Below are 27994 nucleotides of genomic sequence, written 5' to 3'. Positions count from 1 at the left end.
TTTTCAGCAGAGACCAGTTTCAAACTTTTATTCAGAATTACTCTTGGAACCTCTTTCTACACTCTAGTTACAGGTCAAGTCAACGTGCAATGGTGATGCAGAAAGCACTGATCTGCTGCAGGCCATCAAGAAAAATTTTGTAACAAGCATGGTTTTATTGGAAATAAATCATGCTAAAAACTGATCTTTAACAGGTACAAAATATTAAACTGATAAGAAAAAAGCAAAGAAAGATTGGGGCACTATTAAGACCAACATGTGAACTCAAGACTGCGTGAAAAATCATACAAAAAAGGCAATAAGGAACAGTAATGCAGCATTAAAGGTAGGGGTACAGGGCAGACAAAAATTACAAAACATCCTGTTTCAATATACCTCATCCATGTACTTGGTTCAAATACTGTAACAGTACTGGAAGGCAAAAAGCACCAGACATCCAACTAAGGAGGTAAGAAAAAAGGAACAAAAACTTAGCAAAAAAGTAAGATCTGGTCATTAGGGAAGGAATGATCTCAAATACAGTTACCGAACAGAAACGCAGCACTTGAGAAAGCTGTTATTTCAGCATACATAGACAATATCATTATTCCAGCTCCATGGAAATGACTTGGTTTTCCTAGTCTGTAACCTCTTCCACATACAGTACTGCTGAGGTTATCCCCAGGTGTGTGTGGGCAGACACCGCGTACACACTAACAAAGCAGCACGGTCATCAGAGGAGTAAAACGGGGAAATTGTTCCCTTTGAAGTAGAAAAGCAACAATCAGGAGGCAAGGAAATGTGGGGCAAAGCATCATTAAGCCCTAAACACACAATTCAAAATTAGGTGGGGACACTGTGCAGCTATGGCTTCTATTTCCTAAAAAGCCAAGCCTCCCTTACAGTCCACATGGAATACAGCAGCTGCTGAGGAGACAGAAACCATAATTAGGAAATCCTAGAAAACACTCCTGCACTGAAGGAAGTCTTTCCTATTTCATCTGCTTACAGCTGCCACAGAAAGCAGATGTACATTCCACCAGGAGTTTTTGGTGGTGGCAAGGTGTCCCAATTATAACATGGCAGCACAGAGACTGTGTGATGCAGGGTTTGCATAGATAGTCTGTCCCCTTCCTAGCTGAAAGAACATAAAGAGGAAGAGGTCACAGCTTAGGCTCTTGTTGCATTTGGAACATGAAACTAGGAAAAAAAACCCCAACAACTCCATTTATAGAGGCTTCCTGTATGTCCTCAGGTAAGGGGGAGGTGGGGAACAAGACATAAAACACATGTCATGGCTATTCAAAGCTTCATTCTCTTAATGAAGTTTATTACAGGCCCCAGTGAAAATATTACAAATTCACTAATTCCTACACTTCTGCACCTTTTTCCTAACTACTGTTCTAGAGCAAGTAAGTGCTTTTCTTTATTAAAAAAAACATCATTTGTTTTTACATTATTGCTGTATTTTACAACAAAATTAAAAAGCACTTATGGAATCCACACAAGAGAAAGTCAGTATCCCCAGAACAAACTAAGAGCTTGAACATGTATTCTCAAAAGGGCCTTTTCTATACCATCTATTCAACAAGCAGGAGAAAGAAAAACAAAAAGCCCGACCAAAAACCATCCTATCTTCTGAGCATCAGCGAAATTCACCCCACTCTCCCAGGAGGGAAATCCTTTCACAATAAATATCAGCGTGAGCTCCGAGGTGCTGGAATTCCGGGTGGGGGGTGGGGAGAGAGGAGCAGCAGCAGCTGTGTGCAATGCCTGCGGGGTCCGTGCTGCCCCGAGGGTCAGTCCAGGGAGATGATGTCGGGCGCGCTGCCGCCGCTGCTGGTGATGACGCCGGCCTCGGCCCGGCCCGAGGAGCTAACGTGCGTGCTGCTCTCGTGGTGGCTGGTGGAGGTGATGATGCTGCCAGGCGTGCTGCTTGTTAAGGTTGAGGTGAGACTATCCAAAAACATAGGAGGACAGTACTGCTTGAAACAAACAATGAAGAGTGAAGAGACTAACTGCGCGAGGGAAATGTACGCTCTGAAGATACATCTTCCCCACGCGACGGGACCACAGCGAGAACCGGAGTTCTGCAGAGCAGTGACCAAGCGGGGATGGCAGCCACCAGCCTCCTCCCTCACCTCCCCCTTTTTGTTCTCCAGAATGGTTTGGGCTGGAAGAACCCCAAAACTCATCTCATCCCATCCCCTGCCATGGGAAGGGACACCTTCCACTAGCCCAGGTTGCTCCAAGCTCTGCCCAGCCTGGACAATTCCAGGGATGGGGCAGCCACAGCTGCTCTGTGCAGCCTATGCCAGGGCCTCAAATACACTCTGGGTACATTCAAGTGAGTGCTGAGCACATACTTATTTTAAAAAGGAAACTATCAGTAAAGAATGAGTTTCCAGGCCTGGATTCATCATGGAAAGGCTAAACTCAATCTTGTTTAGTGCATATTTATTACTAGTTCTTGCTAGGTTTTCCTAGACTTTGGTTAGGTCTAAGCAAGTGAACCACAAACACAGTTTGGATGATGGCACCCTGACAATTATTGGAGCACAACATCACAAAAATCAGGCTTGGAAATTAGCCCCACAAGAGATCAGAAACATACCTGTGAATCAACTGGGATTAGCGAAAGAAAATCCAGACCTAGGAAGAAGAGAAGGATGATAAGTAGACAAGTCTCTCCTTTATTCACACACAACAAATTTAAAGATTTTTTTTTGGTGGTTGTAGAACAGATTTTGCAATTCATACAGACTTTCTAAATGGAATATACCACTGTGACACCACTCTCAACGACTACTTCAGGCAGCAGCAAAACGAATTATCTAGTACAGGTGGCTCTTTTTAATAATGAGGATGACATAATGATGTATTATTCACTGAATACTGCAGGGTGGTTCAATGTGGTTGCTTAGATGGAGGTTGCCATTTGGAGCTGTTGGTTCATTAATGCAAGTTTCACTGCATATTGTACCTGACTTGGCCAAACTGGGACATGAAGAGTGTCATCACATTAAAGATGCTGGAATGAAGTAAAGTCACAACATGCACAAGTCCAAAAACAAGCAGCAGGTCTCTTCCTCCACCCACGGGCAGCCAATAAGGAAACATTTCTAATATCATCCCCGTTTTGTGTCTAGACAAATAAAAGGAATGAAGAAGAGGAAACTACAAGTAGTTCAATGTATATCCTCCAAGACCAGTGACAATTAGTGTCCATCTTAAACACCATTTGCGTGTAAGCATTTAGGGCAAGATGTTTAGAATTATAAAACCAATAAGAAATTACCAAATTTTTTGGTTGGTTTTTTTTTTTTTTTCTAAATATTGGCCTTGTGTTTGCTATGTCAACAGAAAGAAATGATATACTCCCTCCCTCTCCCATCACCTCCAAATCTCTTCTGGCCTGTGACATCTCTCCTCCTCTTCTCCATTAGAGAAAAATTTTGAAGGAGATTTAAAAAGTCAGCTGCATTTACAGAACTGACAGCTTCTTTTGTCTGTGCAAGTTCTAGAACTTCAGTTGGTAAGAGCTGAACAACAGTTCTAGACTTCTGTTCTCTCAGCTTATTCTCCTATCCAATTTGGGAAGACAACTGATTTTCTTAACAAGGGAGAAGTGGAGGGAGGGAGCAGTAAGGGAGCCAAAATGGACAGAGAAACAAGGGGAATGATATCCATCTCATTGCCAAACTGGTGCTGAAAGAAGAGGAAAAAACCCAGAGATGTTGCAGGGGAGGAATGGAGACAGGCAATGGAGCAGGGAAAGGGAAGTACAGGAGGCCAAAGTGACACCTGTCACCACAAGTCACCACTTCCTGGGCTCTGGGTTTGTTACAGCCAGCCAAGAGAACCCCCAGAGTCCCTTTACACATTGTTCTTTTCAAGGAGCCAGGATAGAAAACAATCAGTATCCCCACCTTTTGTCTGATATTTAGCAGCAGTGTTGAAGAATACATCATAGGCATTTAGGGTATGTCTAGGTAAAGAAAGTCAATAGAGGTCAGCTCACAGATTGTAGCTCACCTTAACCTTTTTCATACAGTCTAGACAGAGCACCACTACAATCAGCTAGCAGAGTAACTACACTGAGGGCTGGGATGAGTTAGCACCCTCACACCTCTAGTAACTAAAACAAGCAACTACTCTCCCTCGCATCTACAAACACGTTAACTACCAGATGTTTACACAAAGTCTGGCTGAGCACAGCAAGAGCAGTTTCTGGCTGCCGTGCTCAAGTGCCAGTTTGTACCCCAAAAGCAGTGCTTGTCACATCACTGCTGCAAAATGCAATCTGAAAATGGGCAGACAGCCTGTACTAGGCTTGTCCAGACATCCCATCAGTGCCATACTGCATATAGACTTGTTCCATTAAAAACAAAATCAAAGAGTTAATAAATTCTTCCAATTTCTACCCACCCCATAAATTAATACTGTTGTCAGAACATACATGAAAAACACTCAGCACCTACCTGGCAAGTCTGATGAAATACTGGATATTGGTGGGTGATGGAATGGTACTGGGTAGTCTGTTAATGAAGGAGGAATAGCAGCAGCATCGACCGTCGTCACGCTGGGCACTCTGGCAGTAGATGGCTGATACATGAGAACCCTGTTTCAAACAGCATGGGAAATTACAAACAACCTGGCTGTTAGTTGCACAAGGGAAACCAGGCAGTGCTGTGCACTCTCATTCACAAGTCACCGTGCGACAACACAACTACAGTGTGGCTACTCACTACACAGTACTCCACTCTAATTTCCTTTTTCATAACAGTCTTCATAATAACATGACCGTATCTCGGCTCTCAACAGCAGCTGTGACATAAGAGCAAGTTGGCATTAAAACAAAGTACAGTGCTGGAGTCAATGGCAACATCAAAGACAAAGGGGTGTCTGTGAGCACCCACAGAGGGATGTAAAGGTGACCAGAGCCAGGAGGAGAGTGTTCCATTTGATTTCTCCACAGAACTGCTGCTCAGTGCCCACCTGTTACACCAAGGGCACAACTGACCATTATCCTGCCCCACAGGATGACACAGATTGCACAGGTAGGAGTTAAATATACATCTGTATTTACTCACAGCCTCCAGTTCAGCCCTCAAGGAGCATGCTACAACCCTTCTGCTTCCCCTCATGCTGCCTGATCTCTTGGCAGCATCGTTACAAACACTGCCACAGGTGCCCAGGCACCAACCACGTGCACAGAACAGTTCATGAACCAAGTCAGGTGGAAACACACAGAATTCTGCTCCCAGATGCTCTGCATCGCTCCCTCCAGCCTTTAGTGTTACTCACTCATCTTCCTTCCCACACTCTCCTACCTGTTAACCTACTTCTGATGTCAGAACCTTGGATTTCAGACCCTCCCTTCTCAGGCACCTCTCACACTTCAGCCTGTATTGTTGCTTCCTTTAAGAAGACACCCCAGTTTTCCCAAAACTAGCATTCAGACAACACTGTTTAAAGGAGATAAGCTATATCCCAAGAGCCTCACTTTAATTTGGATTTGAAGAATAAAAATATGCCATATCCATACCCAAAAAACAAGGAAAATACATGGGTAATAGAGAGAAAAAAGAAGTCAGTCCTCCTACAATTACAGTTGCAGGTAGCCATCTCAAACATAGGAGCACGGAAGGAAGTCTTGGTGCCTTCTGAAACTTCATTAAGAGATGTATTTGTAGCTACACTTTCTTGTAAAAGTGAGGAAGAGTCTCTTGCAGAAGGACTCCTCCACAATCCTCACAAAAAAAGCAACAGCATTGCAGCATCACTGCTGAAAGTGGTTGAAGATGACCAACTACTTGCTCACCAAGGACCACACAGACATTCCTGTGGACTAGAGACTCACCACACCTGCTCATTACTTCTGAAACAGAAGGGGAACCTTCAAAACAGAAGGGGATTTGGTTTATTATTATTTTAGTACAGGTCATAAGCCACTACACAGAGAGACAGAGACACACACCTCATGCAGGCAGCAGCACTAACTGATGAGCCAGTACTGAAAGCTGAGCTTGGAGCAGTGAGTGCTGGTGAGCCTGACCAGTGGCCCTCACTCCCTGCAGGTCTGGGGTGCCCCATGGGCCAAGAGCAGAAACATGGGAGCCACAAGCAGCACCCGAGCTGAGGTGCACAAACCAGGACAGACAGAAGGCTGGACAGACAGAAGGGCACAGCAGCAGAGAAGCTGGTCAAGCCTGGTGCCAAAGTCAGGCCTGACTACAAAGATGGAGGAGTTGCCAGAGGACTTGGGAAGTCACTGGTTGTGCTAATCAAAGTGCAGGACTGACTGATGACCACAGCCAACAACAGCATCCAAGACATTCCAGAATTTAACAGAGAGATGGAGGAAAAGCTCATCTTGATTCAAAACAGCAAAGTGGCTCCCTTCCAAGACTGACAGGATGGATGAAACACACAACACAGTCTCGTTCCCTGGGCACCAGAGCAGATTAGATAGAGGATACAGCAGACAGCAAGAGAAAAGCCTTTAAGATGACACTAACGCAGCAAGAATGCATGAAGTTCCTCCACTTGGCATAATCTACTTTCTCAGGAGAACACTGCCCACTAGCTTAGTCAGATCCCTTTTCTATGGAGAAATGTCCCTGCAAACACAGCAACAGTCAGCGCAAAAAAAAAGTTCTTTTGTGAAGTGAAAATCTATTTAATAGTGTTTTGCCTGTACAAAGTTACTGCATCAATACAACCTTCTACAGGAGAGTCCTAGACATTCTCCTCTAAAAGCACAGAGCTGGATTCCAAGTACATTTCTCTACAGATCAGTTTAGCTGAGACATTACAGAGTAACAACTAACTTTAAAATTGACAAACCCTTTAGTTGGGCTCCCGTGTATTTCAGACATAAATATGCACTTCCTTTTGGCTGGAGGATCTTCTTCTTCATCAGAAGAGCTTTCCACTGTCAAGTCGATAACATCAACCTTCTTCTTGTTTACCTCACTGGCCACTGTCACGGAACATGGTTTGCTAACAACACTGGAACCTGAAGAAGAAAATAAAACACCATTGTTCTCCAAAAGATGGTGATGTCAGCAGTTTCTATTTGCAAGAGAACCAGGAACCCAGATCCTGTATACTAGATCACCTTCCTGGCCATTACAATTAATATTTGCCCCAGTACCTGCTTTATGACTCTTCTGTGTCACATTGGGACTATTAAAGAACAAACTTTTGTTTTCACTTATCATTTGAAGGATGTAAAACAAAAGCAACTTTTCATTTTCTTAACTGCTATTATAAAGAGCAAAGACAAAGACCAAAAATGCACTCTTAGAGATACAACTCTTTCTTTTCTAGCTTAAATTACAGGAAGATTAGTAGTAGTAAGCCCTCCACAAAACAAACACCAACATCCACACGCATTATCCAAGCTACAACTAAGTCTCCAAGATTTTGTGCTGGTTTGTAACCAGTACCCAGATGTACATACTTTCTATTTTGGTGCACTGTGGACTTGACACTTTCACAGCTTCCTTCTTTGGCCTCATGGGGCACCAGGAGCCATCTTCCTGGAATTTGATCTCATCCACATCAGAACATTCGTTAAGGATTTCCATAAAGAGGCTGAAAAAATAAAGTTTCAATTTTGATTCTAAGTGACATTTTTATTCTAAGTGAAAAGGAGACACAGATAAAAAGATAATTATGATCACCTTCTACCCACTGTGTTTCCTTTCCCCCTAGTTCCTCTTTATCTGAAAGGCTGTAATTACTGCCTTTGCAGATATCAGAAAGTAAGATTATCCCAACCCATTCATAATTCACTCCAACACTACTGCAATGCACAGATTTCCATTCTGAAGCAGAATACATCACCTCTTGAACCAAGTTAGGCAATTGTTATGAGTTACAAGTTACATTTTGAAGTTAACACCTTTCAGGGATAGAGACGTCTAAAAGGAAGACCTGTCCTTTTATGTTGCATTTATATTTATCCAGAAGAAATACACTGATACTCAGGAGTTTGATAGTGCACTTAGGACATAAACTTACATAGGTCACTACGGCAAGAGAAACTAATGGAATCTAATGGTTCCTCCAGTCTGAAGTATTTTGACCAAAAATAGTATTAAATGGCTAACTTCAAGTCACAAAAGTAGCTACTGAGTACATAATGAAAGATTTTAAGTAATTGTGTAATCTGCAAAGCCAGTCTCTTACCCATCTAGTATTAGGCTCTCGTAAGCTGCCTTTTTGTCACAGACAGGGCAGATCCAGGTAGGCTTCTTCTCATTCATTTGAAGATAAAGAGCAGCATCGAAACATTGCAGGTGTGTGCAGGTCACAGCCCGGCACGGGATTGTCAGTCTCATTTTTCCCAGCTGCAGGAGATGCATTTAAAGGGTGTCAGAACAGAAGACAGAGAAACAGGCCTGAATGGTTAACAATGAATGCAGAGGCACTTGGTGAAACAACTCTTGCTGCTCGCTATCGAAGTGCCTGGGGCTAAGGGTGCTGTAAGTAAATCCGCCCCATCACAGCACCCACACAGAGCTCCTAAAGGAAAAATTAAGCCCTGCTCCAAGGCCTCAACACACTGAGAACAGTCAGAAACACTTCTAATGGACCTGAAACAACATTATTTGGAAGACTTCATTTTAATTAAACAATCAACTGAAGTTGATTCTTCTATAATTTTCTTTTAACCCAGTATTTCAGGTGTTTTCCTGAGCTCCAGGACTTGTTACGCTCAGAATAACCAATTTCTTCCTGGGAAGAGAGCCTCCAAGGCAGCATTACCTTGTTATAAGGTGATCGCCTGTTTTTTTGCTTGCTTCTGTATCTGCAGTATAGGCAAAGCCACCAAGATGAGGAGATAAGAGGTTTTAATTATCATTCCATCCTTTAATTATTCTGTCAGCCTGCCTGATTAGCCTCAGCCTGTCAATATAGGAGATTAATCCCTCTACTGGCCTCACTGTACACAAGCAGCAGCTTGACTCAGTGCGTCACAGCTGAGGCATCCAGTCCTAAACCACAGCTGGGTTACTGCTGCTTCTCCCCACTATTTTATCTTAGCTTGCTAATAAAATATAAAACAAGTGAGGTTTCTAAAGCAAGGCCTTTGAAAAGCAGCCCAGATGAAAATATGAATGTTATCTGGAAATTTCCAGCCATACTTACAGGACACATCAGAGAGACCCGCAGACTAGTTGTGGCAATCTCACTATCAGGATCTGCAGTTAGTTTTTCTTTAACTATTAAAATAAATACAGAAGTTATACATAGAGGTCATTATATCAAATGCTAACCTTGATTCAGCAGTACATGCACTTTTTTTTCAGCTATCTAAAAATATTAATCTAGGAAACTAGTTCATAAACAACAACAGTTTCACTACTTATAAGCAAGTAGCAAATGTCTGAACATCTGATGTTGATGTTTGACTGCAAATGCAGTAAAACCACACAGAGCAAACTCAACCCAACATGTCAAGAGATAAATAAACCATTATGAGTGAGTGAGGTACAGGTGAAGAGAACTCAGGACATCTAGCTGCACCTCATAGCCCAGCACAGTAAGGAGTGCTTGTGGCATTCCCATAACCACATTTCAGATGGAATCTCTTGGTATGCTCCCTAAAAACCCCCACTGAAAAAGAGTGTGATGCCTCACCAACAGCCAAGTTGTCAAACCCTGGGCATGGCTTTATTCTCAAAATACAGCAAATCTATTCTGTATTACCAATTCTAGTTTTAAAGAGCCAGTAACCACCCTCCAAAAGTACAGACAGGCAAGCTGATTACTTACTTAGTGCTCTGGAATGATCAGGATTTCTGATACCTTTCATTTTTAACCTCTGCAAAAGCATAGCTGAGGTGAGCTGGCGAACCAGATACACAGACATGGAGTAATTCTACAAAAAAGAAGGATTAAAGATTAAATGTTGATTTCATATAATACTCCCACTATGACAACAGATGACTATTTACACTAGTTGTAGCATGTAGTAAAACAAAAATGTGACTTTTTGTTTAATCAGTAATTATTAAGAGCATTGACAGACAACTTCAATTCTGTGGAGGTCCAACATTCTGCCAAAATTCTCTGGCCAGTCAGGTCTAATTATCCTACTCCAATTATGACTGAACTAAAAGGTAATTTCACAACCAAGAGACAATCTGAGTTCTCCTCCTGGAAAGATCCTATGTGACACATTTCATACATGTAATCTTTTAAGAATTTCTCACATTTTGTCTCCTTTATCTTCCCCTTTTTTTCCAGTGTCAGTGGGGAGCTAAAAGAATTATGTGACAAAAGATAAATGGTCTTTATGGTATAAACAACAGCTTCAAATGGCACAGAGCTGCCCCAGTTTCTTTGTACCTTTTCTTTAGCTTGTTCTGTACTCCTAAGCCCAGCCTTGTTACACCATGTCTGTTCCACTGAGCCTGGCCCCGTTCCCTAGCATTTTCTACTCCTCCCTAACTCACACCACTTGTCAGCTTCTTTTGTTCACTGTTCGCTCCCACTTCTAGGTCACTAATGAAAAGTCTGCAAGCCCCAGTGCTGCAGGATAATAATGGTTTCATCCGTGACCTCGTATTTCCACTGCCTGTCAGCCATCTTCCTATGGCTCCTGCACTGCCTGGTTACTACACAGGAACTTCAAACAACTCCTACAGCCCTGCTCCTCCTTTACCACCTATAGGAAAACCAGCTCTTACCTAGAGCAGCAGATAAAGCATTCTAATTGCACATGAAACCACTAAGAAACCTAGAATTTTGGTTTTTTCCTTAAAGAATGACCAACTGTTGCCTTACAGAGAGGATTCTACAGGCTCAAGTCTGCCCAGCACTGAGGGGTTTATGCCCCCTTAGCTCAGCAGCCCTCCAGTATCAGCCCAGTCCATGCCAACAAGCCCTTTTGTGACACCCCATGCTGTTCCCCAGGGTCTCACTTTGAGGATGAAAAGCAGCAAATTCTGGCATCAGCACTAAACCATAGAGCTCACTTCACCTCTCAGGCCAAGGGGACGATGTCCAAGCATTCCGAGTCATCTGCTTCCATCAGAGTATATTTTGGCAATACAGGGAGTAAAGCTAGCAGGCCCCAGCATGAGAGGCCAAGACCACACAGAGGACTGGAACCATTTTAAGATTCTGTGCTTTGACTGGGAAGCAATGCCTCAGATCTTTGTCTCCATCCCTGTTCTAGAAAATCATCCTTTGATGTCAGCACTGCCCTTCGTTTATTTTTTGAACGTTACCTTTCAATCCTATTTCTTTTTAAAATTTTAATATAAAAGCTTATGCTGGAGTCTCTTTGAAATATGTGGTATTTTTAGTCCAGAGAATCTGATTTTGAATAAAACCTCGTAGAGAAAACTACTTTGATAACTGCAACCAGAATTAACACAAACAGTCACAGATAAGGAATAAATAGTTCTTGACTTCACAACAGCTGAAAGGGTGCTGCAACAGTTATTTAAACGTAGGATGGAGTCAAAAAGTCCTTGCACTCTCCTTCTCTTTCCTTAATAAATCGACAGGGGTATTTACTATTCACACCACAAAAGAGTTTGTCATTTTTGACATGCATTTCAGGCAAACTCTAAAAGCAGACTTTTGAATGTGAAGCCTGTAAGAATATCTTTCCATCTGTATGTAAATCCCACATGTGTTACTGAAAACTACTACAGTTCTAGAGCAAACTTTGTTTCCTGGCACTGATAATAAGCTAACAAAAAACACTTTCCAGCCACATCAGGCAGCAGGGGAGCAGGAATGCTCAAATAGGCTATTTAGATGACTTCCCACATCCTACAGAACATACAAGTTACCTTTCCAATTTCAGAAGCCCAAGAGATGGAAATCTGGTTTGGCACTGCTGATGACAGCCTAACTAGAGAAGTGATATTCAAGGGACGCCCAGGTCGCTTCTGCTCAATTCCATTTTTTGGTGGTGGAGCATATCCCTGTGGAAAAAAAGGACAATGGATGTGTTACCCAGTCTCCCCAGTGTACTCTGAAACTGCTGACACATACTTGTTAGCTTTAAACAGACCTATGAGAAGCAGGCAAGCTTAGACGCTGTCTAGGCTGGAGAGCAAAGCCAGCATTTATTCTGAGAAATATCAGACTTTCACAGTAGATCACCAGAGACAAAGACAGTTGTAAGGCATTTCTTGTTTTAAAAGGGTTTTACAGAAGCACTGGAAAAGTGAAAGAGAACACAGTTTGGGTCCAGGTAAGTTCACTGGAAGAGTAAAAGGTCATGTGGATGTTCTGTCCTCTTTCTCCCCATGCTCTACTGGAACAGAGTGAAACATCACAAGGACACAGCCTTAGTGAAAACGGAGCAAGTAATGAAGACTAAACTCAAGTGTTTCACACACTGAAAACACTTCACTGGTTAAGAAACAATTACATCCTGTTCCAAGAGTTCCACATCACCTCAGTGACTACTTTGCCTCATTAGCTACTGGCCCCATTAGCAACAGGTGTCACCTGTCCTCTGCCAAGGTCGCCGAGGAAGGGCTGCACATGGAGTACCAGCTGTATTTAAGAGATCATGGAATCAGAGAGGTTTGGGGTGGAAGTGACCTTAAAGATCATCCAGTTCCAACGCCCTCATCACACAATAAGCCTGCAGCTTATTCCTCTCACCCTGCATCTGTCACGGTGACAATAAGCCAGTCTGACAGAGCCACCCTGAGAACCCCTGCTCTGAGCTCACAGCCAGCCTGCAGCCTCTCATCTCAAACTCATCCTGCACATGAAGGATGCCTGCAAGTGCAGCTCGGCCTCTTGCACAGGCAGTACTGATGCATTTCCAGACAGTGCTGTTCTAAACAAAAAACTCACCCAGAAAGGATATGCTGAGAAAAAAAATAAGTATTTCTTTAACCAGAGAAATACACACACATTCACAACCTAGTGCTTGGTGAAGGAGTTACTTTGAAAGATGCTAAGTCTGGAAATAAAGACAATAATAATAATAAAAAATATTTTTTATATCTATTTATATGTACATATATACATACATATATATATAAACAGTCTCTTCTACTCACTAGCCCAGTATGCCACAAGGGCTTTATTCCAGAACACAGAGGCAACAGACATATGGGAAATGATGACAATTTCACATTTAAAACACAGAATTACTTCAGAAGAGAGTGAATGCAAGTTCTCTTACATTTCCCTTTTTTTTTTTTCCAGAGACACACTCTGCAGTGCACATGATTTGTTTCAGCAAAGCTTTTAGTGTTTTCTTCCACAGAGCTTATTCTTGAGAACAGATTCACTCTCATACTCCTACAACAATTTGGAACCTTCTCCTCCTGTCCTTTTGGGAGCTTTCTGCTTGCCTCCTAACCAGCATTGCCTGGCACTGTTTAGGCAGGCTGCCCACTCTAGTGGCAATATTATTGGGGTCTTGAAGTCTTCCATGGTTCTTCAAAGAACCACATTACTCAAGGCAGGTATCATCTGCTACAGCAAGGAAATTAATCAGGAGAAAGCATAACTGCTCATTTATCTGGCTTTTCCCAGTGACACAGATGCAGGATACAAGGAAACATGATGTTCATATAAACACAATCCCATGCAGTACTGGCACACAGGCAGCACTGCTGTGAAGCTGCTGGTAAGGATTGCAAGCAAGGAGATGACCAAGATTAATTTACAGACTAAGAATAATTTAAAGAATAGGTTTTTTTTTCTGCAGAGGTGTGAACTGCCCTACCAGGCAAAGAGAGAAGTTCACTTATGCACTGTGCAGGTGGGCAAAAAGAGCTGGCATCAAAGGTTAACTAACACTACTGCCATGGAAAACAGTGGTCTTTGAGGCAAAGAAGTTACCTTACACTTCCTGCAACAGAAAGGAAGTGCCCAGTGATGCAGAGAGAGACCAAATCAGCAAAAAAAAGTCTGCAGAAGCACTCAGACTGAGACTCTATTTGTCATTCAGCTCATAGTGAATGAGGAGGGGAAGTTGCCAAGGCAATAGTGATTTATTCATTTTCCCAGCTAAGGTTCAGCTGAACAGATTAAAAAATCATCTTATGTGCAGGAAGAACCTAGAGGATTTAAGTCTCAAGCTAAGTAATAATCCAAGATTAGTAGTAGTTTCTGCTACAACTGTGACACCTTAAACACAAAATGGAGAGCACAGCAGGGTGTAACCTATATTAACAAGACAGAGAATCAGCTGACACTGATGCCCAAAAGATAACATCAGACTGAATTCTTTTTTGTTGTAACCCTCAAAGTTATGACACAGAACGTAACCAGCATTTGCAAAAAACACTGACCAGAACACATGAGAAAGAAACCTTTTATAACCTGAAGACTGAAAAAGAGGAAGAGAATCTAAGGAGTCTCATTTAAGCTGAGTAGAGGCAAAATTTAAAAAAAGCAGTCACAGTTGCATATGGGAGGAGGGAGGGTACAGGACAATACGTCTAACACACCAAGGTGGTTAAAAACAATCTGAAAAAGAGGTTTCACACCTTCTCTCTCCACATGGTATTTTTCCAAACCCACTGAAAAAAACCACTTTCCAAACCTACTGAAAAAACCCTCTGTTCCATGACTTTTACCACACTTTATAGCCTCAAGAAGTATTTCTGAATGGGTTGTGCAAGAGTTTCTCTCTGTTCTATTGAAAGAAGAAAGAGAGAAACCCATTCCAGAAATGTTTTGAGAATGAGAGAGCTTTTCCCTTTCTGTCCATACCCAAGGCTCCAGATGACCCTATGGTGACTATGTACTAATTTCTGCAACATCAGACACTCCTGAAGTGTGACTGCCAACTGTGCTCTGATACAGTATCAGCAATGTACTAGGAACCCTAAAACGTGTCTCCTCTTCGTCCCCATAATAAACTGTGCTCTAAGCAGACAGACGCAGAGCAGTGCACAAGTGGCACACAAGAGGCTGATGCCATTGCCTCAGAACAAGAAGGAACTCAAGCCTCTCACAAATACAGGCAGCCCACACAGCAAGGGCTACCACCCTCAAATAAACTGAGTATAAGCACCTGTGAGAAGGATTCTCCATGCAGACACCAGATTGTTTTTGAATTATTTAGTTACATTAACAGCAAAAGACGAGGTTTGCTGTAGGGCGCTTAGCCACATTTAGTCCGTGCAGCAGCTGTAATATGATTAACAGCAGTAATGGCCATCAGACACAGCAAATGTACAAACTCCATTCCTAACATTAGAGAAATCTGAGTGATAACAAATAGCTTGACTGTTTTGGCAAGCTAACACTACAGAAAAACACATACACACTCCACAAGTTACCAAGAAGCCACAAATACATACATACATACTTACTGGCAATGGGAACAGCTTCCCATTTACTTTAATGCACAAACTATTAGGATAATTATCCTCTTGAGGGCAGCTTGTCTCTGCTAGGCATAGCCTGTATCCATAGAAAGAGAAAGCATTATTTTCAAGTGTCCCCACAAATATCCATCAGCCAATTAGGTTTTCAGAGAACACAGCACAAAACGTACCTTAGCTGAACTTGGACTGTATAATCTCTCCTGCCTCCAGGCAGAAAGTCCCTGTGACAAAGAGAAAGAAAAAGAGAAGTACCCACTTAGTACCCACTCATATTGCACATATTGTACCCACTTAGTACCCACTCATATTGCAGCCATACAGAGAAACAACTGACACAACTGCCCCAGCATCATTAAACTTTGTTCTTGTTTCTGTTTTATCGAGGTATGAGCACCTTACAACTGATATTTCTGTTTAACTACTCCCAATTTACACAGAACTTCAGGATCAGCATCCTCCATCAAAAGTTCATAGCAACAATCAAGTAGGATGCTGCCAGGGATGAAAAAGCACCCGTGAATTTTCATAGTTTACAACATCAACCCTGGGAAAAAAACAGAAAAGCAGGCTTCCATTCCTACAGCCACGAGAAATGTAGGGAAGCTTCCCACCTCTCTCAACAGTGACAATTACTCAGAACTAAGTAATTGTTAATTCTTTAACAGGGTACAATTTTCACAAAATGCACACAAATTCTGTGCACAGTTGTTCCTGAAGGAAACAGAACAGATATAAACTCAAGAGTAACTTCAGTGAGGATTATCACTCTGCATCTGCAGAATAAGTGATGCATATGGTGAATCAAAACCTCACACTTTGTCCTGAAATTTTGTAGAGATTTACCTACACTATACCACACTCTTACTTCTTACCTGGAAATACAGATTTCTCTGACCTGCTGTGGTGTTAAAGCAAAGATAAAAAACTTCTCCTGGAACCTCTGAATACTGCTCTGTACTAGAAGAAGAAAAAAAGACACAAAAGAGGTTGAACCATGGTGATTAAAGCTGTTGATTAAAACAGGATCTGGAACAAGGCATTAAGTCACCCGAATGGTGGCTGAACTGCATGTAACTGTTAAAAAAAATGCAATGGAACAAATCTTTCATTAAACTACATTCAGATGGTTTAATATCACATTACACTTCAGTACTAAAGCAGCTTGGCAAACTGTGTTACAATCCTTTCTCCCAAAGGAGGAAGGTTCAAACAAATACACAACAAAATATTTCATTGGATACCTGACAAAAGGAATACCATAGAGATGCCAACAACTACAGTAAGGAACCACAGGAAAAACATGTGCAGCAGAAGTTATTAATGGACAGCTGGAAAATTCACAAACAGCTACAGGTAACAAAGTCTTGGGGGAAGAAGGGAGGGACCACAACCCCTCAAGCCACAGAAGCCAGCTAGACTTCATGTCTGGAGTTACCATTTAGTGGCATCTGACAAAAAATAAAGAAATATGATGTTCATATTGTATCTATGAATACAACTTGTCTGTCAGTGATAGGAATTGGCAGTATTTTCATATTTAAAGTCCACAGTAGGCACATGTCACTTTCCTACTTCCTTTAAAATTGAAGAGAAGTTAAAAATTTTGACCTGAAATAAAGGCAGATTAGGCATGTCCAATTTAAAATAAGCAGCAGGGAGGACAAATGAAAAAACAGCACAACTAAACCAATCAAATTTGGAAGAGCTGGACTGTCTTGTGCACTTCGACATTCAGGGGAGATTGTTTCTATACCCAGAAAAAAGCCACACAAAAAGAAGGCAAACATTGAAAGGAACCCAGGTGGAGCAAACACATACCAAGTTCCTTGAGCAATTCCAAACAGATACAGTGTGCATGTATGCACACACACATCACAGAGCACATTGGGTATTTAAAAATAGTATTTGAGCACATGTAAAAAAGACAGCAGAAGTATTTTGTAATTTAATTTGGTGTGGGTTAAAACTAAACCCCACACTTACACTTGGGCTCTCATATTAGTGAGGAATACCACACTCATCCCTTCTCAAGCATGAAGCAGTGAGGTGGACTCTACTCCTAGTTCTCTGACTTAGCTGTTATTTAAATACTTAACTCTCAAATGCACAAGAAAAATTAGTGTCACTGTGCACAAAGAGAAGTGACAATAGGCACTGTAATTACTGTTTGTTGATAAAGTTTTCTGCTTTAGGTACTGCAGGATGGCAGATGATCAGTTCATCCCTCACTGAGTTACAAGTCACAGCCTAAAAGACTTTGTGATCAGTTAAAAAATGAAATTGCTTAAGAGGATGCAAACTTATTTTATAAACATGTTACTAAATAGTTAGGGAACATTTTTTGACATGTAAAGTAAGCCAGACTGAATTTCAAGACAGAAGATGTAGCTCCAAATAATTCAAAATGTTCAAGACTGAGGCACCTGGGGAAGATAAAGCTGATTTCAGGTTATTTGGAAGACAATGTCCACTCCATATTACTTTCAGGCTGAGAAACTTTACTACTTTGAGCACAACACTGAACATTGCAGCACCAAGTGTCTATTTCAGTGCCAGATCTCAGAGCCTGCAGAATTACTGTGAGATAAGGGTAAAGTAGCAAACCAATGAACTCATTCTCTTTACCCTGTTGCAGCTTGTAAATTACTGACCCTGAAATCCTTTTTCTATTACTCCTGACAAAATTGTTCCTCATTTGCACTAAGCAGAAACTTCAGGTCCAAATATTTCAGCCAAAAAGTGGGGGTTCAGACTAGGTATTAGGAAACATTTTATTACCAAGAGGGTGGCCAAACACCAGAACAAGGCCCAAGGAAAAGCAGTCAATGCTGTCAGCTGTCAGTGTTTTAGAGGAATTTAGACAATACCCTTAACTATTGTTCTGTAACTTTCGGTCAGGCAGTTGGATGATCATAGTAGGTACCTTCCAACTGAATAATCCCCATCTTCTCTTTAATATTCAAAAGAAAGAAGACTTTAATCATGTTACTTTTATAACAGAAAACTATTTTCTGAAGTGTGGTTTTGCACTTTTGGAAAAATGGTAAAGAAAAGGAAAAGGTAAAATATATAAAAGGAAAGGAGTTTCCATTTGTCCCAGCTGCAAAAACCCACTGAAATCAGGGCTCAGTATTGTCAGAAGCAAAGCTTATTTAATGAATTAAGCAAGCCGCAGAGGTATTAAACACTTACCTAGACTCGTGGGTTTAATGAGCACGTCGAGCACATCGTAGAAAGGCAAGCTTTTCAGCTGAACATCAGGATGAACAGGTGGAATCGGAGGGGATGGCTGCTGCATCTCAAAGTGGGGCTTAGTGTCTTGGAGGAGCACGGAACTGACAGGCGAAGATGGAGACTGAGGCGTGACTGAAGTGGAAGGGAGTGGGTGAATGCCTGCGACAGCCAAGTCAGGCTCGACTGGAGAGGAGCTGCTGTCCAAGCTGAACGCCGCAGGTTTTATAGCCGACAAATCCGACAGCCCCTCAATCGTCCTTGGATACCGGCGCCTATAGAGTTCCCGGATTTTGATCTGAACTGCTGGGCTGCAGCCGCTCTTCAGTAAGTGCAGTGCCCTCATCAGGAGGTCATGTTTGCGACCACTTTTATTACGTCCAGCAAATCCCAGCAGCACTTGCAGTTCAGAAACACGAAAACTTGATACCATATTCTAAAAGGGAAAGAGAGAAAAGCACAGGTGAGCCCACAGCACCCCAAGGAGGCCTTTTCAAGGAGTATGGTGCGGCATCTTTCATCACTTAATCTGACAACTTGTTACTTAGTTATGGGTACTGCCCACACCTTCACAGAACACAAAAGTACAGTTAGTTTGAAATGAAGAAACAAAGCGTCCAGGATGCAGGTTGAGTTTGCCCATGAAAGATTTGTTTCCACACTCAAACAATAGTAACAACAAAATCTTAAATTCACAGCACAAGCTGTACCACAAAGAATCTGTCTCACTTTGTGGAGCAAAATGCCAAACAAAAAATCAAGTGAATCAGTATTATCACCTGTCTTCAAACACATTTTAAGCACTTCATTATTTTATTTCTTAATTTCTGAACAGTTTATTTTGAAACTCCCTTTATTTTGGACACTGTTAAAGCAAGCATAAAGAGAGATAGGCATATCAGATTTCATTGCTGAAAGATATGCACAGCAAGGAGGACAGTTCTTAAAAGCTACATTATGTATTGCATACTGTGGCATACAGTATAACACACAAACAACATAATTGATTCTTCAAATGTCATTAAGAACTCCCTCTCCTTTTCAGATCACATTCTGGCATCAAGCATCACAAAGGTATCTTCAAAACAAATAATACTATTTACTTGGTTACCAGGGTTAGTTTTGGAAGACTAATTTTTTTAACTTCACAGTTCAATCCTCAGAATCCTACCGTTTGTGAAACTAGAAATTAAAAAAAAAAAGCCCACTATACAAAAGGAAACAATCTTGTGTTCCACTGCTACTAACAATTAACTTTGCACAGATGCTTCATCTCTCATTTTTGTGAGCAGTTTATACCTCCATTTCAGAGGTATAAAGTTGTCCAGAACACTTCTAACCAACTTCCTTCCTATTTCTTAGGGACCCTTTCATCCTAGCAAGGAGATGAAGTTTTTAAAGGTGAAAGAACACCTGACCCCAATCTGTGCTGCTGCACCATGACAACTCCAGACTCAAGCACTGGAGATGAAGGTGCTAACAGAAGGTAGGAAACAGCAGACATCTGGGATCACATGTATTTTTAAAAACAGTTCAGAAGTGCATCTGGACTCTTACTAAAACTTTGGGCGTTGATTTCAAAAGAGACACAATTCAAAACAGTGTTTTGCCTTTAGCTTCCAAGTCCTTACTACACAGAGTTAATACTCATGTTCTGACAGATCTGATCGCAGCTGAAGTTTTAACACAATTTTTGCCCAAACACTGAGTCAGCCACCAATAAAGTCAAAATCCTCCCTGTGTCCCTGGCCTGTTCCCTATTCTCTTTCTAATATTGTGAAAATTCTTTTGGCAGTAAGACCAGTGAATTGTGTCAGATGAAAACTGAACTTAAAATCAGAAAATCATTTAGGTTGGAAAAGACCTCCAAGATAATGAAGAACAACCATTGCTCCAGCACTGCCAGGGCCACCCCTAACCCATGTCCCTAAATGCCACTTCCACATTGCTTTTAAATCTTTCCAAGATGGGGACTCCTCCACTGCCCTGGGCAACTTGTGCAGGGCGGGACAACAGCCTTGGTCAAGAAATTTTTCCCAGTATCAAATCTAGACCTCCCCTAGAATAACTTGAGGCCCTTTCATCTTGTCCCATTCCTTGTATATGAAGCAGAGCCCAACTTCCTCCAGCTCCCTCAGCCCCTCCTGGGGCTCCAGCCCCTTCCCAGCTCCGTTCCCTGCCCTGGACACGCTCCAGCCCCTCAGGGTCTCTCTTGTCCTGAGGGCCCAGAGCTGTCCCCAGCACTGGAGGTGCCTCAGCAGGGCCAGCACAGGGACAGGCCCTGCCCTGAGGATGTGTCCCAGCCTGGCTGGGACACCATGGGTACCCTGTCCACCTGGGCACACGCTGACCCAAGTCTGGGCATGTGCAGTCCCAAGTCCAAGTCAATGGCTATTTCTTGTGCCATTAAAATACAGCAGGAGAAGTAGCCAGGACCTGCCTTCTCAAGGGCCACATTATTTATGCAAATCAAAATGACCATTTAAAACACTATGGCAGAAACCTCATCTGGCACACCTGTTCCTCATCATTGATGAGACAAGGTTATTGCACTTCAGCCCCTGATTTTCAACATTTCCAGACAGCCCATTTGGATCCAGTGACTCTTCTATCAAGAAGCTGATAGAGATATTGAGTTCTGAGCAGAGATAACACAGTGGCCTTCACACAGGTATTCCCCCAACACCCCGTCTATAAATGCACCATGGACACAGCACCCAGCAAAAAGTCATGGAGTCACTTTTTGGCTCACCCAAACTTTTGAAGAGACCAGCAGCAGATGTTACCCTCATTTCATCCCAGCAACTTCCCTCAACAACAAAACAATACAAGATGGAGAATGTTAGTTTCCACCCGGCATTCCCGTTCTACTTTTCCTTGCACTCAGTCAGAGTGATGAAAAGAAAGTGTTCCAACATTCATAAAAAATGGTTTGAAATACTGTAACAGCTTTATAGTTATGACATAAAAGAGAAACTGTGTTAAAAGATAATACTAGTATTAATGAATTTACAGAAAACTTCATGTTGCATGCTTTTGTAGATAACTGCATAAGCTTGATAGCAACGCCAGCTCCTTTATTTCAGATGCAGGCAGTAAGCATGACGCTGGATTCCATAATCACAATGCAAATGAGTAAAATAATCCTTTACACAGAGATTATGTATTGCAAAATACTGTCTACTACCCTGCCTGCTGCCTTCTGTGCATTCCTGCAAGTTAATCAAGGTGAAATGTGCAGTCAGTCACGCCTCAACACAGCTAACATTTCATACAAAAAAATTTCACAAACTAGCACTTTGTTACAAGATGGATTTCATTTTACTAGAAGACATAGCCTGGCTTCAATACCATAGTCATCAAAATTTTAAATTAACGCCCACATTAAAAATGCTTTCAAGTATGAAAAATATATACTGCTTTGTCCACCAATGTAAAAATCTTAGACAGGCTTTAGAAAGAAGACTTGCAAAAACTGAAGTTTACAGGAGTATCTAAGCAATAGCTTTTACAACACTTTCCCTCTAAACCTGTTTCTACTTTCCCTTTAAGGCAACAACAAACACGTATATGAAAACACACCTGCCAGGGGCTCCAGGAGAGCTGCCCAGGGACTGGGGACAAGGCCTGCAGGGACAGCACCCAGGCAATGGCTCCCACTGCCAGAGGGCAGGCACAGATTTTGGGCTCTTGGCAATTAGGAATTGCTGGCTGGGAGGGTGGGCAGGCCCTGGCCCAGGGTGCCCAGAGCAGCTGTGGCTGCCCCTGGATCCCTGGCAGTGTCCAAGGCCAGGCTGGATGGGGCTTGGAGCAGCCTGGGACAGTGGAAGGTGTCCCTGCCCATAGGAGTGAAGCTTTAAGGTCCCATCCAACCCAAACCTATGATTCTGTACTTATCTTCCTACTCCATTTACAAATATAGAGTGGACATTCATTATCATCAACAAACTTTTATAGGGATGTATGTCTGAGAACATTTATAAAATCATGGTGCAAGCACACATGCTTCCAACAAACCCTTATCAAGTTACTTTCTTTTGGTTTTCCAGCATATTGCAGAAGACTGCAGACTTGTTATTAATATGCTTTTCACATCACTCAATTACAATCAGACATTCAAGTTGTGTCATGTAGATGACATTTTCTCTTAAGAGAAGTTCTTTACAGCTGCACAGCCCAATAAAAAAAGCTTTTTTAACACAAAACCGAAGCCATTTTAGTTTTAACATTACTCCATGAACACAAAGTAGTTTGACAGAACTCTAAGGAAATCAGACAGGATAATTCAAGCACTTTTATATTCCAGAAATATTTTTCTCCCTGAAATTCGTACTTGAAGGTTATAAGAAGCTTCATAGGTTTTTTTTTGTTTCTTACATTTAAACTTTAGCAACCATGATTCATCAGCAGAAACACTGTTCTAAAGCATTAAGCCGTAGGTGTATCTGGAATGGCATTAATTTCCCTGGGAGGATGATGTTAAGGAGCCCAGGAAATGCTGACATGCCATTGAAATTAAGGGGCAGGCGTGTTTCAAAGCTAAGTAAGGGATCAAACATCTCTCCAAACAAGACCTGTGTGATTCTCCACACTCCCCTGCAATATTAACAGTCACTCTACATCTCTTTATATATATATATATATATATATATATATATTTATAGAGAGAGAGATCAGTGCAAGGTAACTGAAAATGCCTGTTTAATTTGTTTAATTCTTGATACATGCCCTACAACGAGCAGCAACAACTGTGGCTTTAAGGCAAGCTCTGCTGGAGCTGCCAGCTGGACACCTGCACTCCAGAAGCAATCCATCCTACTCGGAAGTGCTGGTCAGCTTGCCCCTAAGAGCTCTGCTTCAGCCCCATTGCCTTCCAGATAATCCCCAAAGTGTCTGAATGCTCTGTACAGAACAGACACACCAAGGACAGGTTCCACAAATCCTCTCTCCTGACTTTAAGCCCTTTCACGGACATTCAGTAGAGCAGTACATCTGTGACACCTTTTGCAGTAGATTTGCGTCCATGCTGACATACAGCAGGCTAGAAATGGGTAATGATGGTGAGGAAAAACAACCCGTGTCCTGGGACAGCTGAAGACCTCTTTGCTGAGTGGAAGTGTTTTCCCAAACTGATATAACCATAGCTAAAGAAATGCAAGTCAGAGGGAAAAAAACAAAGATGCCATTATTGAAATCTGTGTCAGTAGTACAGGACAGCAAAAGCAGCTCTAAAGGAAACCAGAGTCAATGCAAATCATAACCACCAGATCCACAATATTACGGAGATTTTCCTCTGCACAGACTCTAGCCTGTCTCCTTAATTAGGAATTAGCTCCAAAGTTGCATGCACTTAATAACAGCAAAAATCCTAAGTTAAACAAACACAAATATTTAAGACATTCAAAACAAAGCTTGGCCATTTCATTGCAGCTTCTTTTTTACAGTACCCAAAAACTCATTATCTCCTTCCTTTCCCCAGCACTGTATCTCAGCACAATCAGTTAATTGTTAATGATTTTACATAAACAAACTTTTAAGGTGTCTCAACAAACCTTAATGATCTAGAATAGTGACTGTGAATCTATGGAGCACACAAGAATTTTGTGCAAATACGAAATTCTGACCCAATTATCATAGGCTATTAGGACTATTTTATCAGCATTTATGTTATTTAATACACTCAACTGCAGCCTAAGAATCATGACAGCACCAACAGCAACTTCTCACATCCATTCTGTTCACCATCTTAAGTTTAACTGAGATCATGATGTGGAATTTGATTTCTACATCAAAAACATAAACTGGTTGGCATAGACAATAAAATTATATTTAACACAGATAAAATAAAAGTGTTTGTTAGTGACCTTGAGGGGGACACATGAAAACAGCTCTCAGCATTTTCTTGTTAGCAATTTAACACTAAGAACTGCTTCACCTGGTAAATGTGAGGCGGTCACTTACAGCGTTCTTCCAGACTGGAAAAATAAAGCAAGTGAAGTGGAAAGACACCAAGTCTGGCATGAACAAGAGATCCAATGTATGAGACTTCAGCTTCTGTATTTTAATATGGTATCCAAACAACATTTCTCCTCCCATTTGCAACGCGTGTCTTCAGTACTGGGTGTGCAAGTACAAAAAGTAAAAGTGGGACCTGCTTCCAGCATTTATAAACATGATTTTCCAGTAAATTTTGTGCAATCTCTCCTGCCAGAAAGGATATATTAGCACACTTCTATCTCTTCTCAACCAAATGAGTTCTTTTTCACAATGGCTATGAAACTGATCACAAGTGTCACAGAGTAGTTTTGGCACAGGCAGAGCCGTTTGCCTATAAAGAGCCTTCTTTTTTGTCCCACAGAGATGACACTAACAAATTACTTCAAAACGTGACTAAACACAAACTGTGAGACTGATACTGCCACCTAAACTAGAGATCTGTTTCAAAGACTGCATGCACTCCACATTTTTTGTTTCAATTTTAGAGTCAGGACGGCAGCAGAAACACAGGGGACCCGAGAATACTAAATAATATGTAACTGATCCTCTTATCTGCAGTATTATGCTGAAATTCAACAAGCTTCAAGCTAAATCCTGGTGAGTTCAGAATCTGCTGGGAGCTGGAATTGTTGCCTCACAGATGGCTCTCAGAAGGAGCTGTAGTTCCCCACTTCTGGGCCAATTCTATTCAAAAATGTGTCTTACTCGTGATCTCTGGCCTCCACACCAAGCTGATGATTCTGTTCCACATCCGCCTGTGCCTGAGTAATACCTTCAGCATTTACTGGGCTGCTCTGGAGAGGGGATTATGGAGAAAGGTATGAGCCAGGTTTAAAAACACATCTGTGAACAGCAGCTCTGGAAATGGTATCTCAAAACTAACTACAACTAGACACTGTTGTGCTCTCCTCATCTTCTCAGCCACTCCCTAAGACTCCAGAATCCAGTAATCTACAGAAATCAATAAACACTCCTTGCTAATAAAAGCTTAATCATATGGTCTGGAAGGGTAAGCCTCAGACCAGACATTTTCAGCAGTATCTTGAAAAGTAGCAAATCCTTTAACAAAACCGAAGATTTTCAAAAGGCCCAATGTAACTTCAAGCAGGTTTCTTGAAGTCTGGTTTCTTTCACTACAGCCTCTCAGTTATAACCCTTGGGTCCCAACTCCACAGAACTTTTTCTGTGAAGATACAGAGGATACCAGGAATAGTCCTAACAAATATTAGAATGCTCCTTTGCCCAGAAAAAAACCAAAAAAACCCCCAAAAACCCCACACCAACCCAGGTGTGCCTGCTTGTTTCCCTCAAGAAACAGGGCTTAAGAGAGAACTCTGATCTCCTGCCTTTAGACAGTCCTTAACCAATTACTAAAATGAATTCCATTCTCAAAATGGCCCAAGTGGCCTTTTATAAAGCAGGTAGAGATTATATACTACAGGAAACTGCAATCAACAAGAGAGCAGCAAACAATACTGCCATAAAAACATTCAGTAGGTTAATCTATAAAGCAGCCATTTCAGATCACACCTAGAGGTCAATTCACAAAATCTACTGGGGGTAGGGGAATCTCTCTCATCTTTGGTCAAAAGCAGGAAGATTTGGTTGTCTGAAAAAAAAATTTAAGCCTCAAAACCAAGTATTCAAGCAGACACATTCAAATGTCTCCTCAAATGCAAAAAGAAAAAAGGAAAAAATCCGCCATGGCCTGGCAGACATGAGGCAGACAATAACATTCTCTTCCAAAAATTACCCAGAGCTTTCCCACAACAGGCCATGAATTATTATCACACCAATAGTGAACATTTAGAGAAGGTCCAGGCTAACAGATTCATCTCACAAGCACTCCAGTTTACAAATAAGATGAATGGGAATATCAAAAGATATGTCTTCAGAATTTATTTTTTTAAACTAGTGGCACCTCTTGAGTGATGAAAGGGCAGCCCTGCAGTCGGTCTGAAACACAGTTCCCTTTTCCCTCCATACTTCCTGCATTACATCTATCTATGTACCTCAAGTTTCCTGTCAATTTTAAAGGTATTCAGGAACCTAATGCCCTGAGGGAGACTATCAATACTTATGTAGATAAGTGATTCCAGTGCTTTGGGAGAGACACATCATAACTCCACTTCAAGACTGGAGAGGAAGAGATAAAAGAAGAGTCGCTACTGGTGCAAAGTTTACACTGGGGCTTCAGCCAAACCCTTTGAGACACCTTGGAATGAGGGTGAGAATGGGTAAGGACACCCAGCAAGAAAATCTGTAAACACAAATACATTTAAAGGGGGGGGAAAAAACCCAAAACCACAAGGCTGACGTACAAAAAAATAAGCCAGCAATTCCTAAACCTAAAACTGAGACAGAGCACTGATGTCCTCAGACAAAGAAACTCAGTTCTTTCCACTATATTTTCATGAGAGAGCTCCTCAGTTGCACTACCAGTGTTAGTGCTGGAAGAAGCCTCAGCAGGGAAATTCTCTGGCGGCTGCAGCACATTTCGCACTGGTCTCACCAACACCAACTCTTCCTCTCCACTAAAGCCCAGCTCACAGGGGTTCCTATTTAAATGGCTTTTATCCCTCCTGTAACAAAGTCCAGGTGGGGGGGAGCGGCCTGCACGCAGAATTACCACCAAGAATTCCACTTCTGCAGTTGTGGACGCCGTTGAAAGACAACCTCCTCCTTCCGCACAAAGGTAACAGCGGTTTGTTCAGGAAACAGGAGGAAAAGCACCAACTATGCAGTCAGCTCTTTGTGTACACACCTTAACAGAATGAAAGGACACGCACGCACACACCCACACCGACAAATCTGCTACAGAGACTCCACCACGACAATATGAAAGATAATGAACCGAAGATAAAACAAGTCTGAAAAGCGGCTCTGGGTTTCACGCTGGGCAAGCAGAGCTTTCCCGGATGGAAAGCGGTCCACGGATTTCCAGAGATTCCACAACTATCAGCATTTTAACAGCCCGGTGGTTATTCACCGCCCTCCCTTCAGCCGCACGGAGCGCGGGGCCCAGCAGGACCCGTTCGAGCCCTGGGGCCGCTCGGCAGCGCCGAGATGGCTTTTAAAATGTCGGGAGGAGCAAGAAGAACCTCCCCGGCGGCAGCAGCAGCACAACCCGCGCGGCGGGGATGGGGAACCGGGCACTGACGGGGAACCGGGCACTGACAGGGAGGGTCTCCCCAGGCAGACCCCGCCGACCCCCGGGAAGTCGGGGCGGGCCCGCTCTTTCCATCCCTCCCTCCCTCTCACTCCGGGGATGGCGCGGGCCCCTCAGCACCGACATCTTGCCCCCGCAGCCACCTCTTTCCCTCCTTCCTCCTCACCCGGAGCTCCTCGAAATCCGCCATTTTCTACCCGCCGCCGCCGGGCGCCGCCGCCACCATCATCGTGCACCCGGAGCGCGCTCCCGGCACGTGACGGGGAGGGCGGTCCGG

General features: G+C 42.4%; 1 protein-coding gene across 9 annotated transcripts; it reads right to left on the bottom strand.

Moving 5' to 3' along the window:
* Positions 1 to 27974, bottom strand: PIAS2 (protein inhibitor of activated STAT 2). 9 transcript variants are annotated; one of them, XR_010785267.1, is made up of 15 exons: positions 27884 to 27974; positions 18513 to 18987; positions 16193 to 16277; positions 15491 to 15541; positions 15306 to 15396; positions 11802 to 11936; positions 9769 to 9874; positions 9142 to 9215; positions 8179 to 8339; positions 7448 to 7581; positions 6829 to 7000; positions 4461 to 4600; positions 3909 to 3967; positions 2594 to 2631; positions 1860 to 1935 (listed from the first exon to the last, which is right to left on the bottom strand). XR_010785267.1 is itself a non-coding variant. In XM_066568650.1 (14 exons), exons 1-14 carry the CDS (start codon positions 27905 to 27907, stop codon positions 1779 to 1781), a joined length of 1872 nt encoding a protein of 623 aa, XP_066424747.1. In that variant the 5' UTR covers positions 27908 to 27974; the 3' UTR covers positions 1 to 1778. The 9 variants fall into 9 exon arrangements, 3 of the variants coding, with proteins under 3 accessions (XP_066424747.1, XP_066424748.1, XP_066424749.1); XR_010785264.1 differs by lacking the exon at positions 3909 to 3967 and adding an exon at positions 2963 to 3124 and having other exon boundaries at positions 1862 to 1935; XR_010785263.1 differs by lacking the exon at positions 3909 to 3967 and adding an exon at positions 2963 to 3124 and having other exon boundaries at positions 1886 to 1961.
* Positions 27975 to 27994: the final 20 nt, after the last annotated feature.

The sequence above is a fragment of the Molothrus aeneus genome, chromosome Z, assembly GCF_037042795.1.
Source record: "Molothrus aeneus isolate 106 chromosome Z, BPBGC_Maene_1.0, whole genome shotgun sequence".
NCBI lineage: Eukaryota > Metazoa > Chordata > Aves > Passeriformes > Icteridae > Molothrus > Molothrus aeneus.
Note: the sequence above shows the minus strand (reverse complement) of the source record. Positions and strands in the feature narration are given on the sequence as shown.

Excerpts from the sequence above, each read along its gene's own strand:
- PIAS2 (XM_066568650.1), bottom strand. The coding sequence starts at position 27,907 with ATGGCGGATTTCGAGGAGCTCCGG. Across the intron at positions 9,875-11,801 it reads GGGCTTCTGAAATTGGAAAG|AATTACTCCATGTCTGTGTA; the intron begins GTAACTTGTATG and ends TCTTTTTTGTAG. Across the intron at positions 2,632-4,460 it reads TATTTCATCAGACTTGCCAG|GTCTGGATTTTCTTTCGCTA; the intron begins GTAGGTGCTGAG and ends TCTTCTTCCTAG.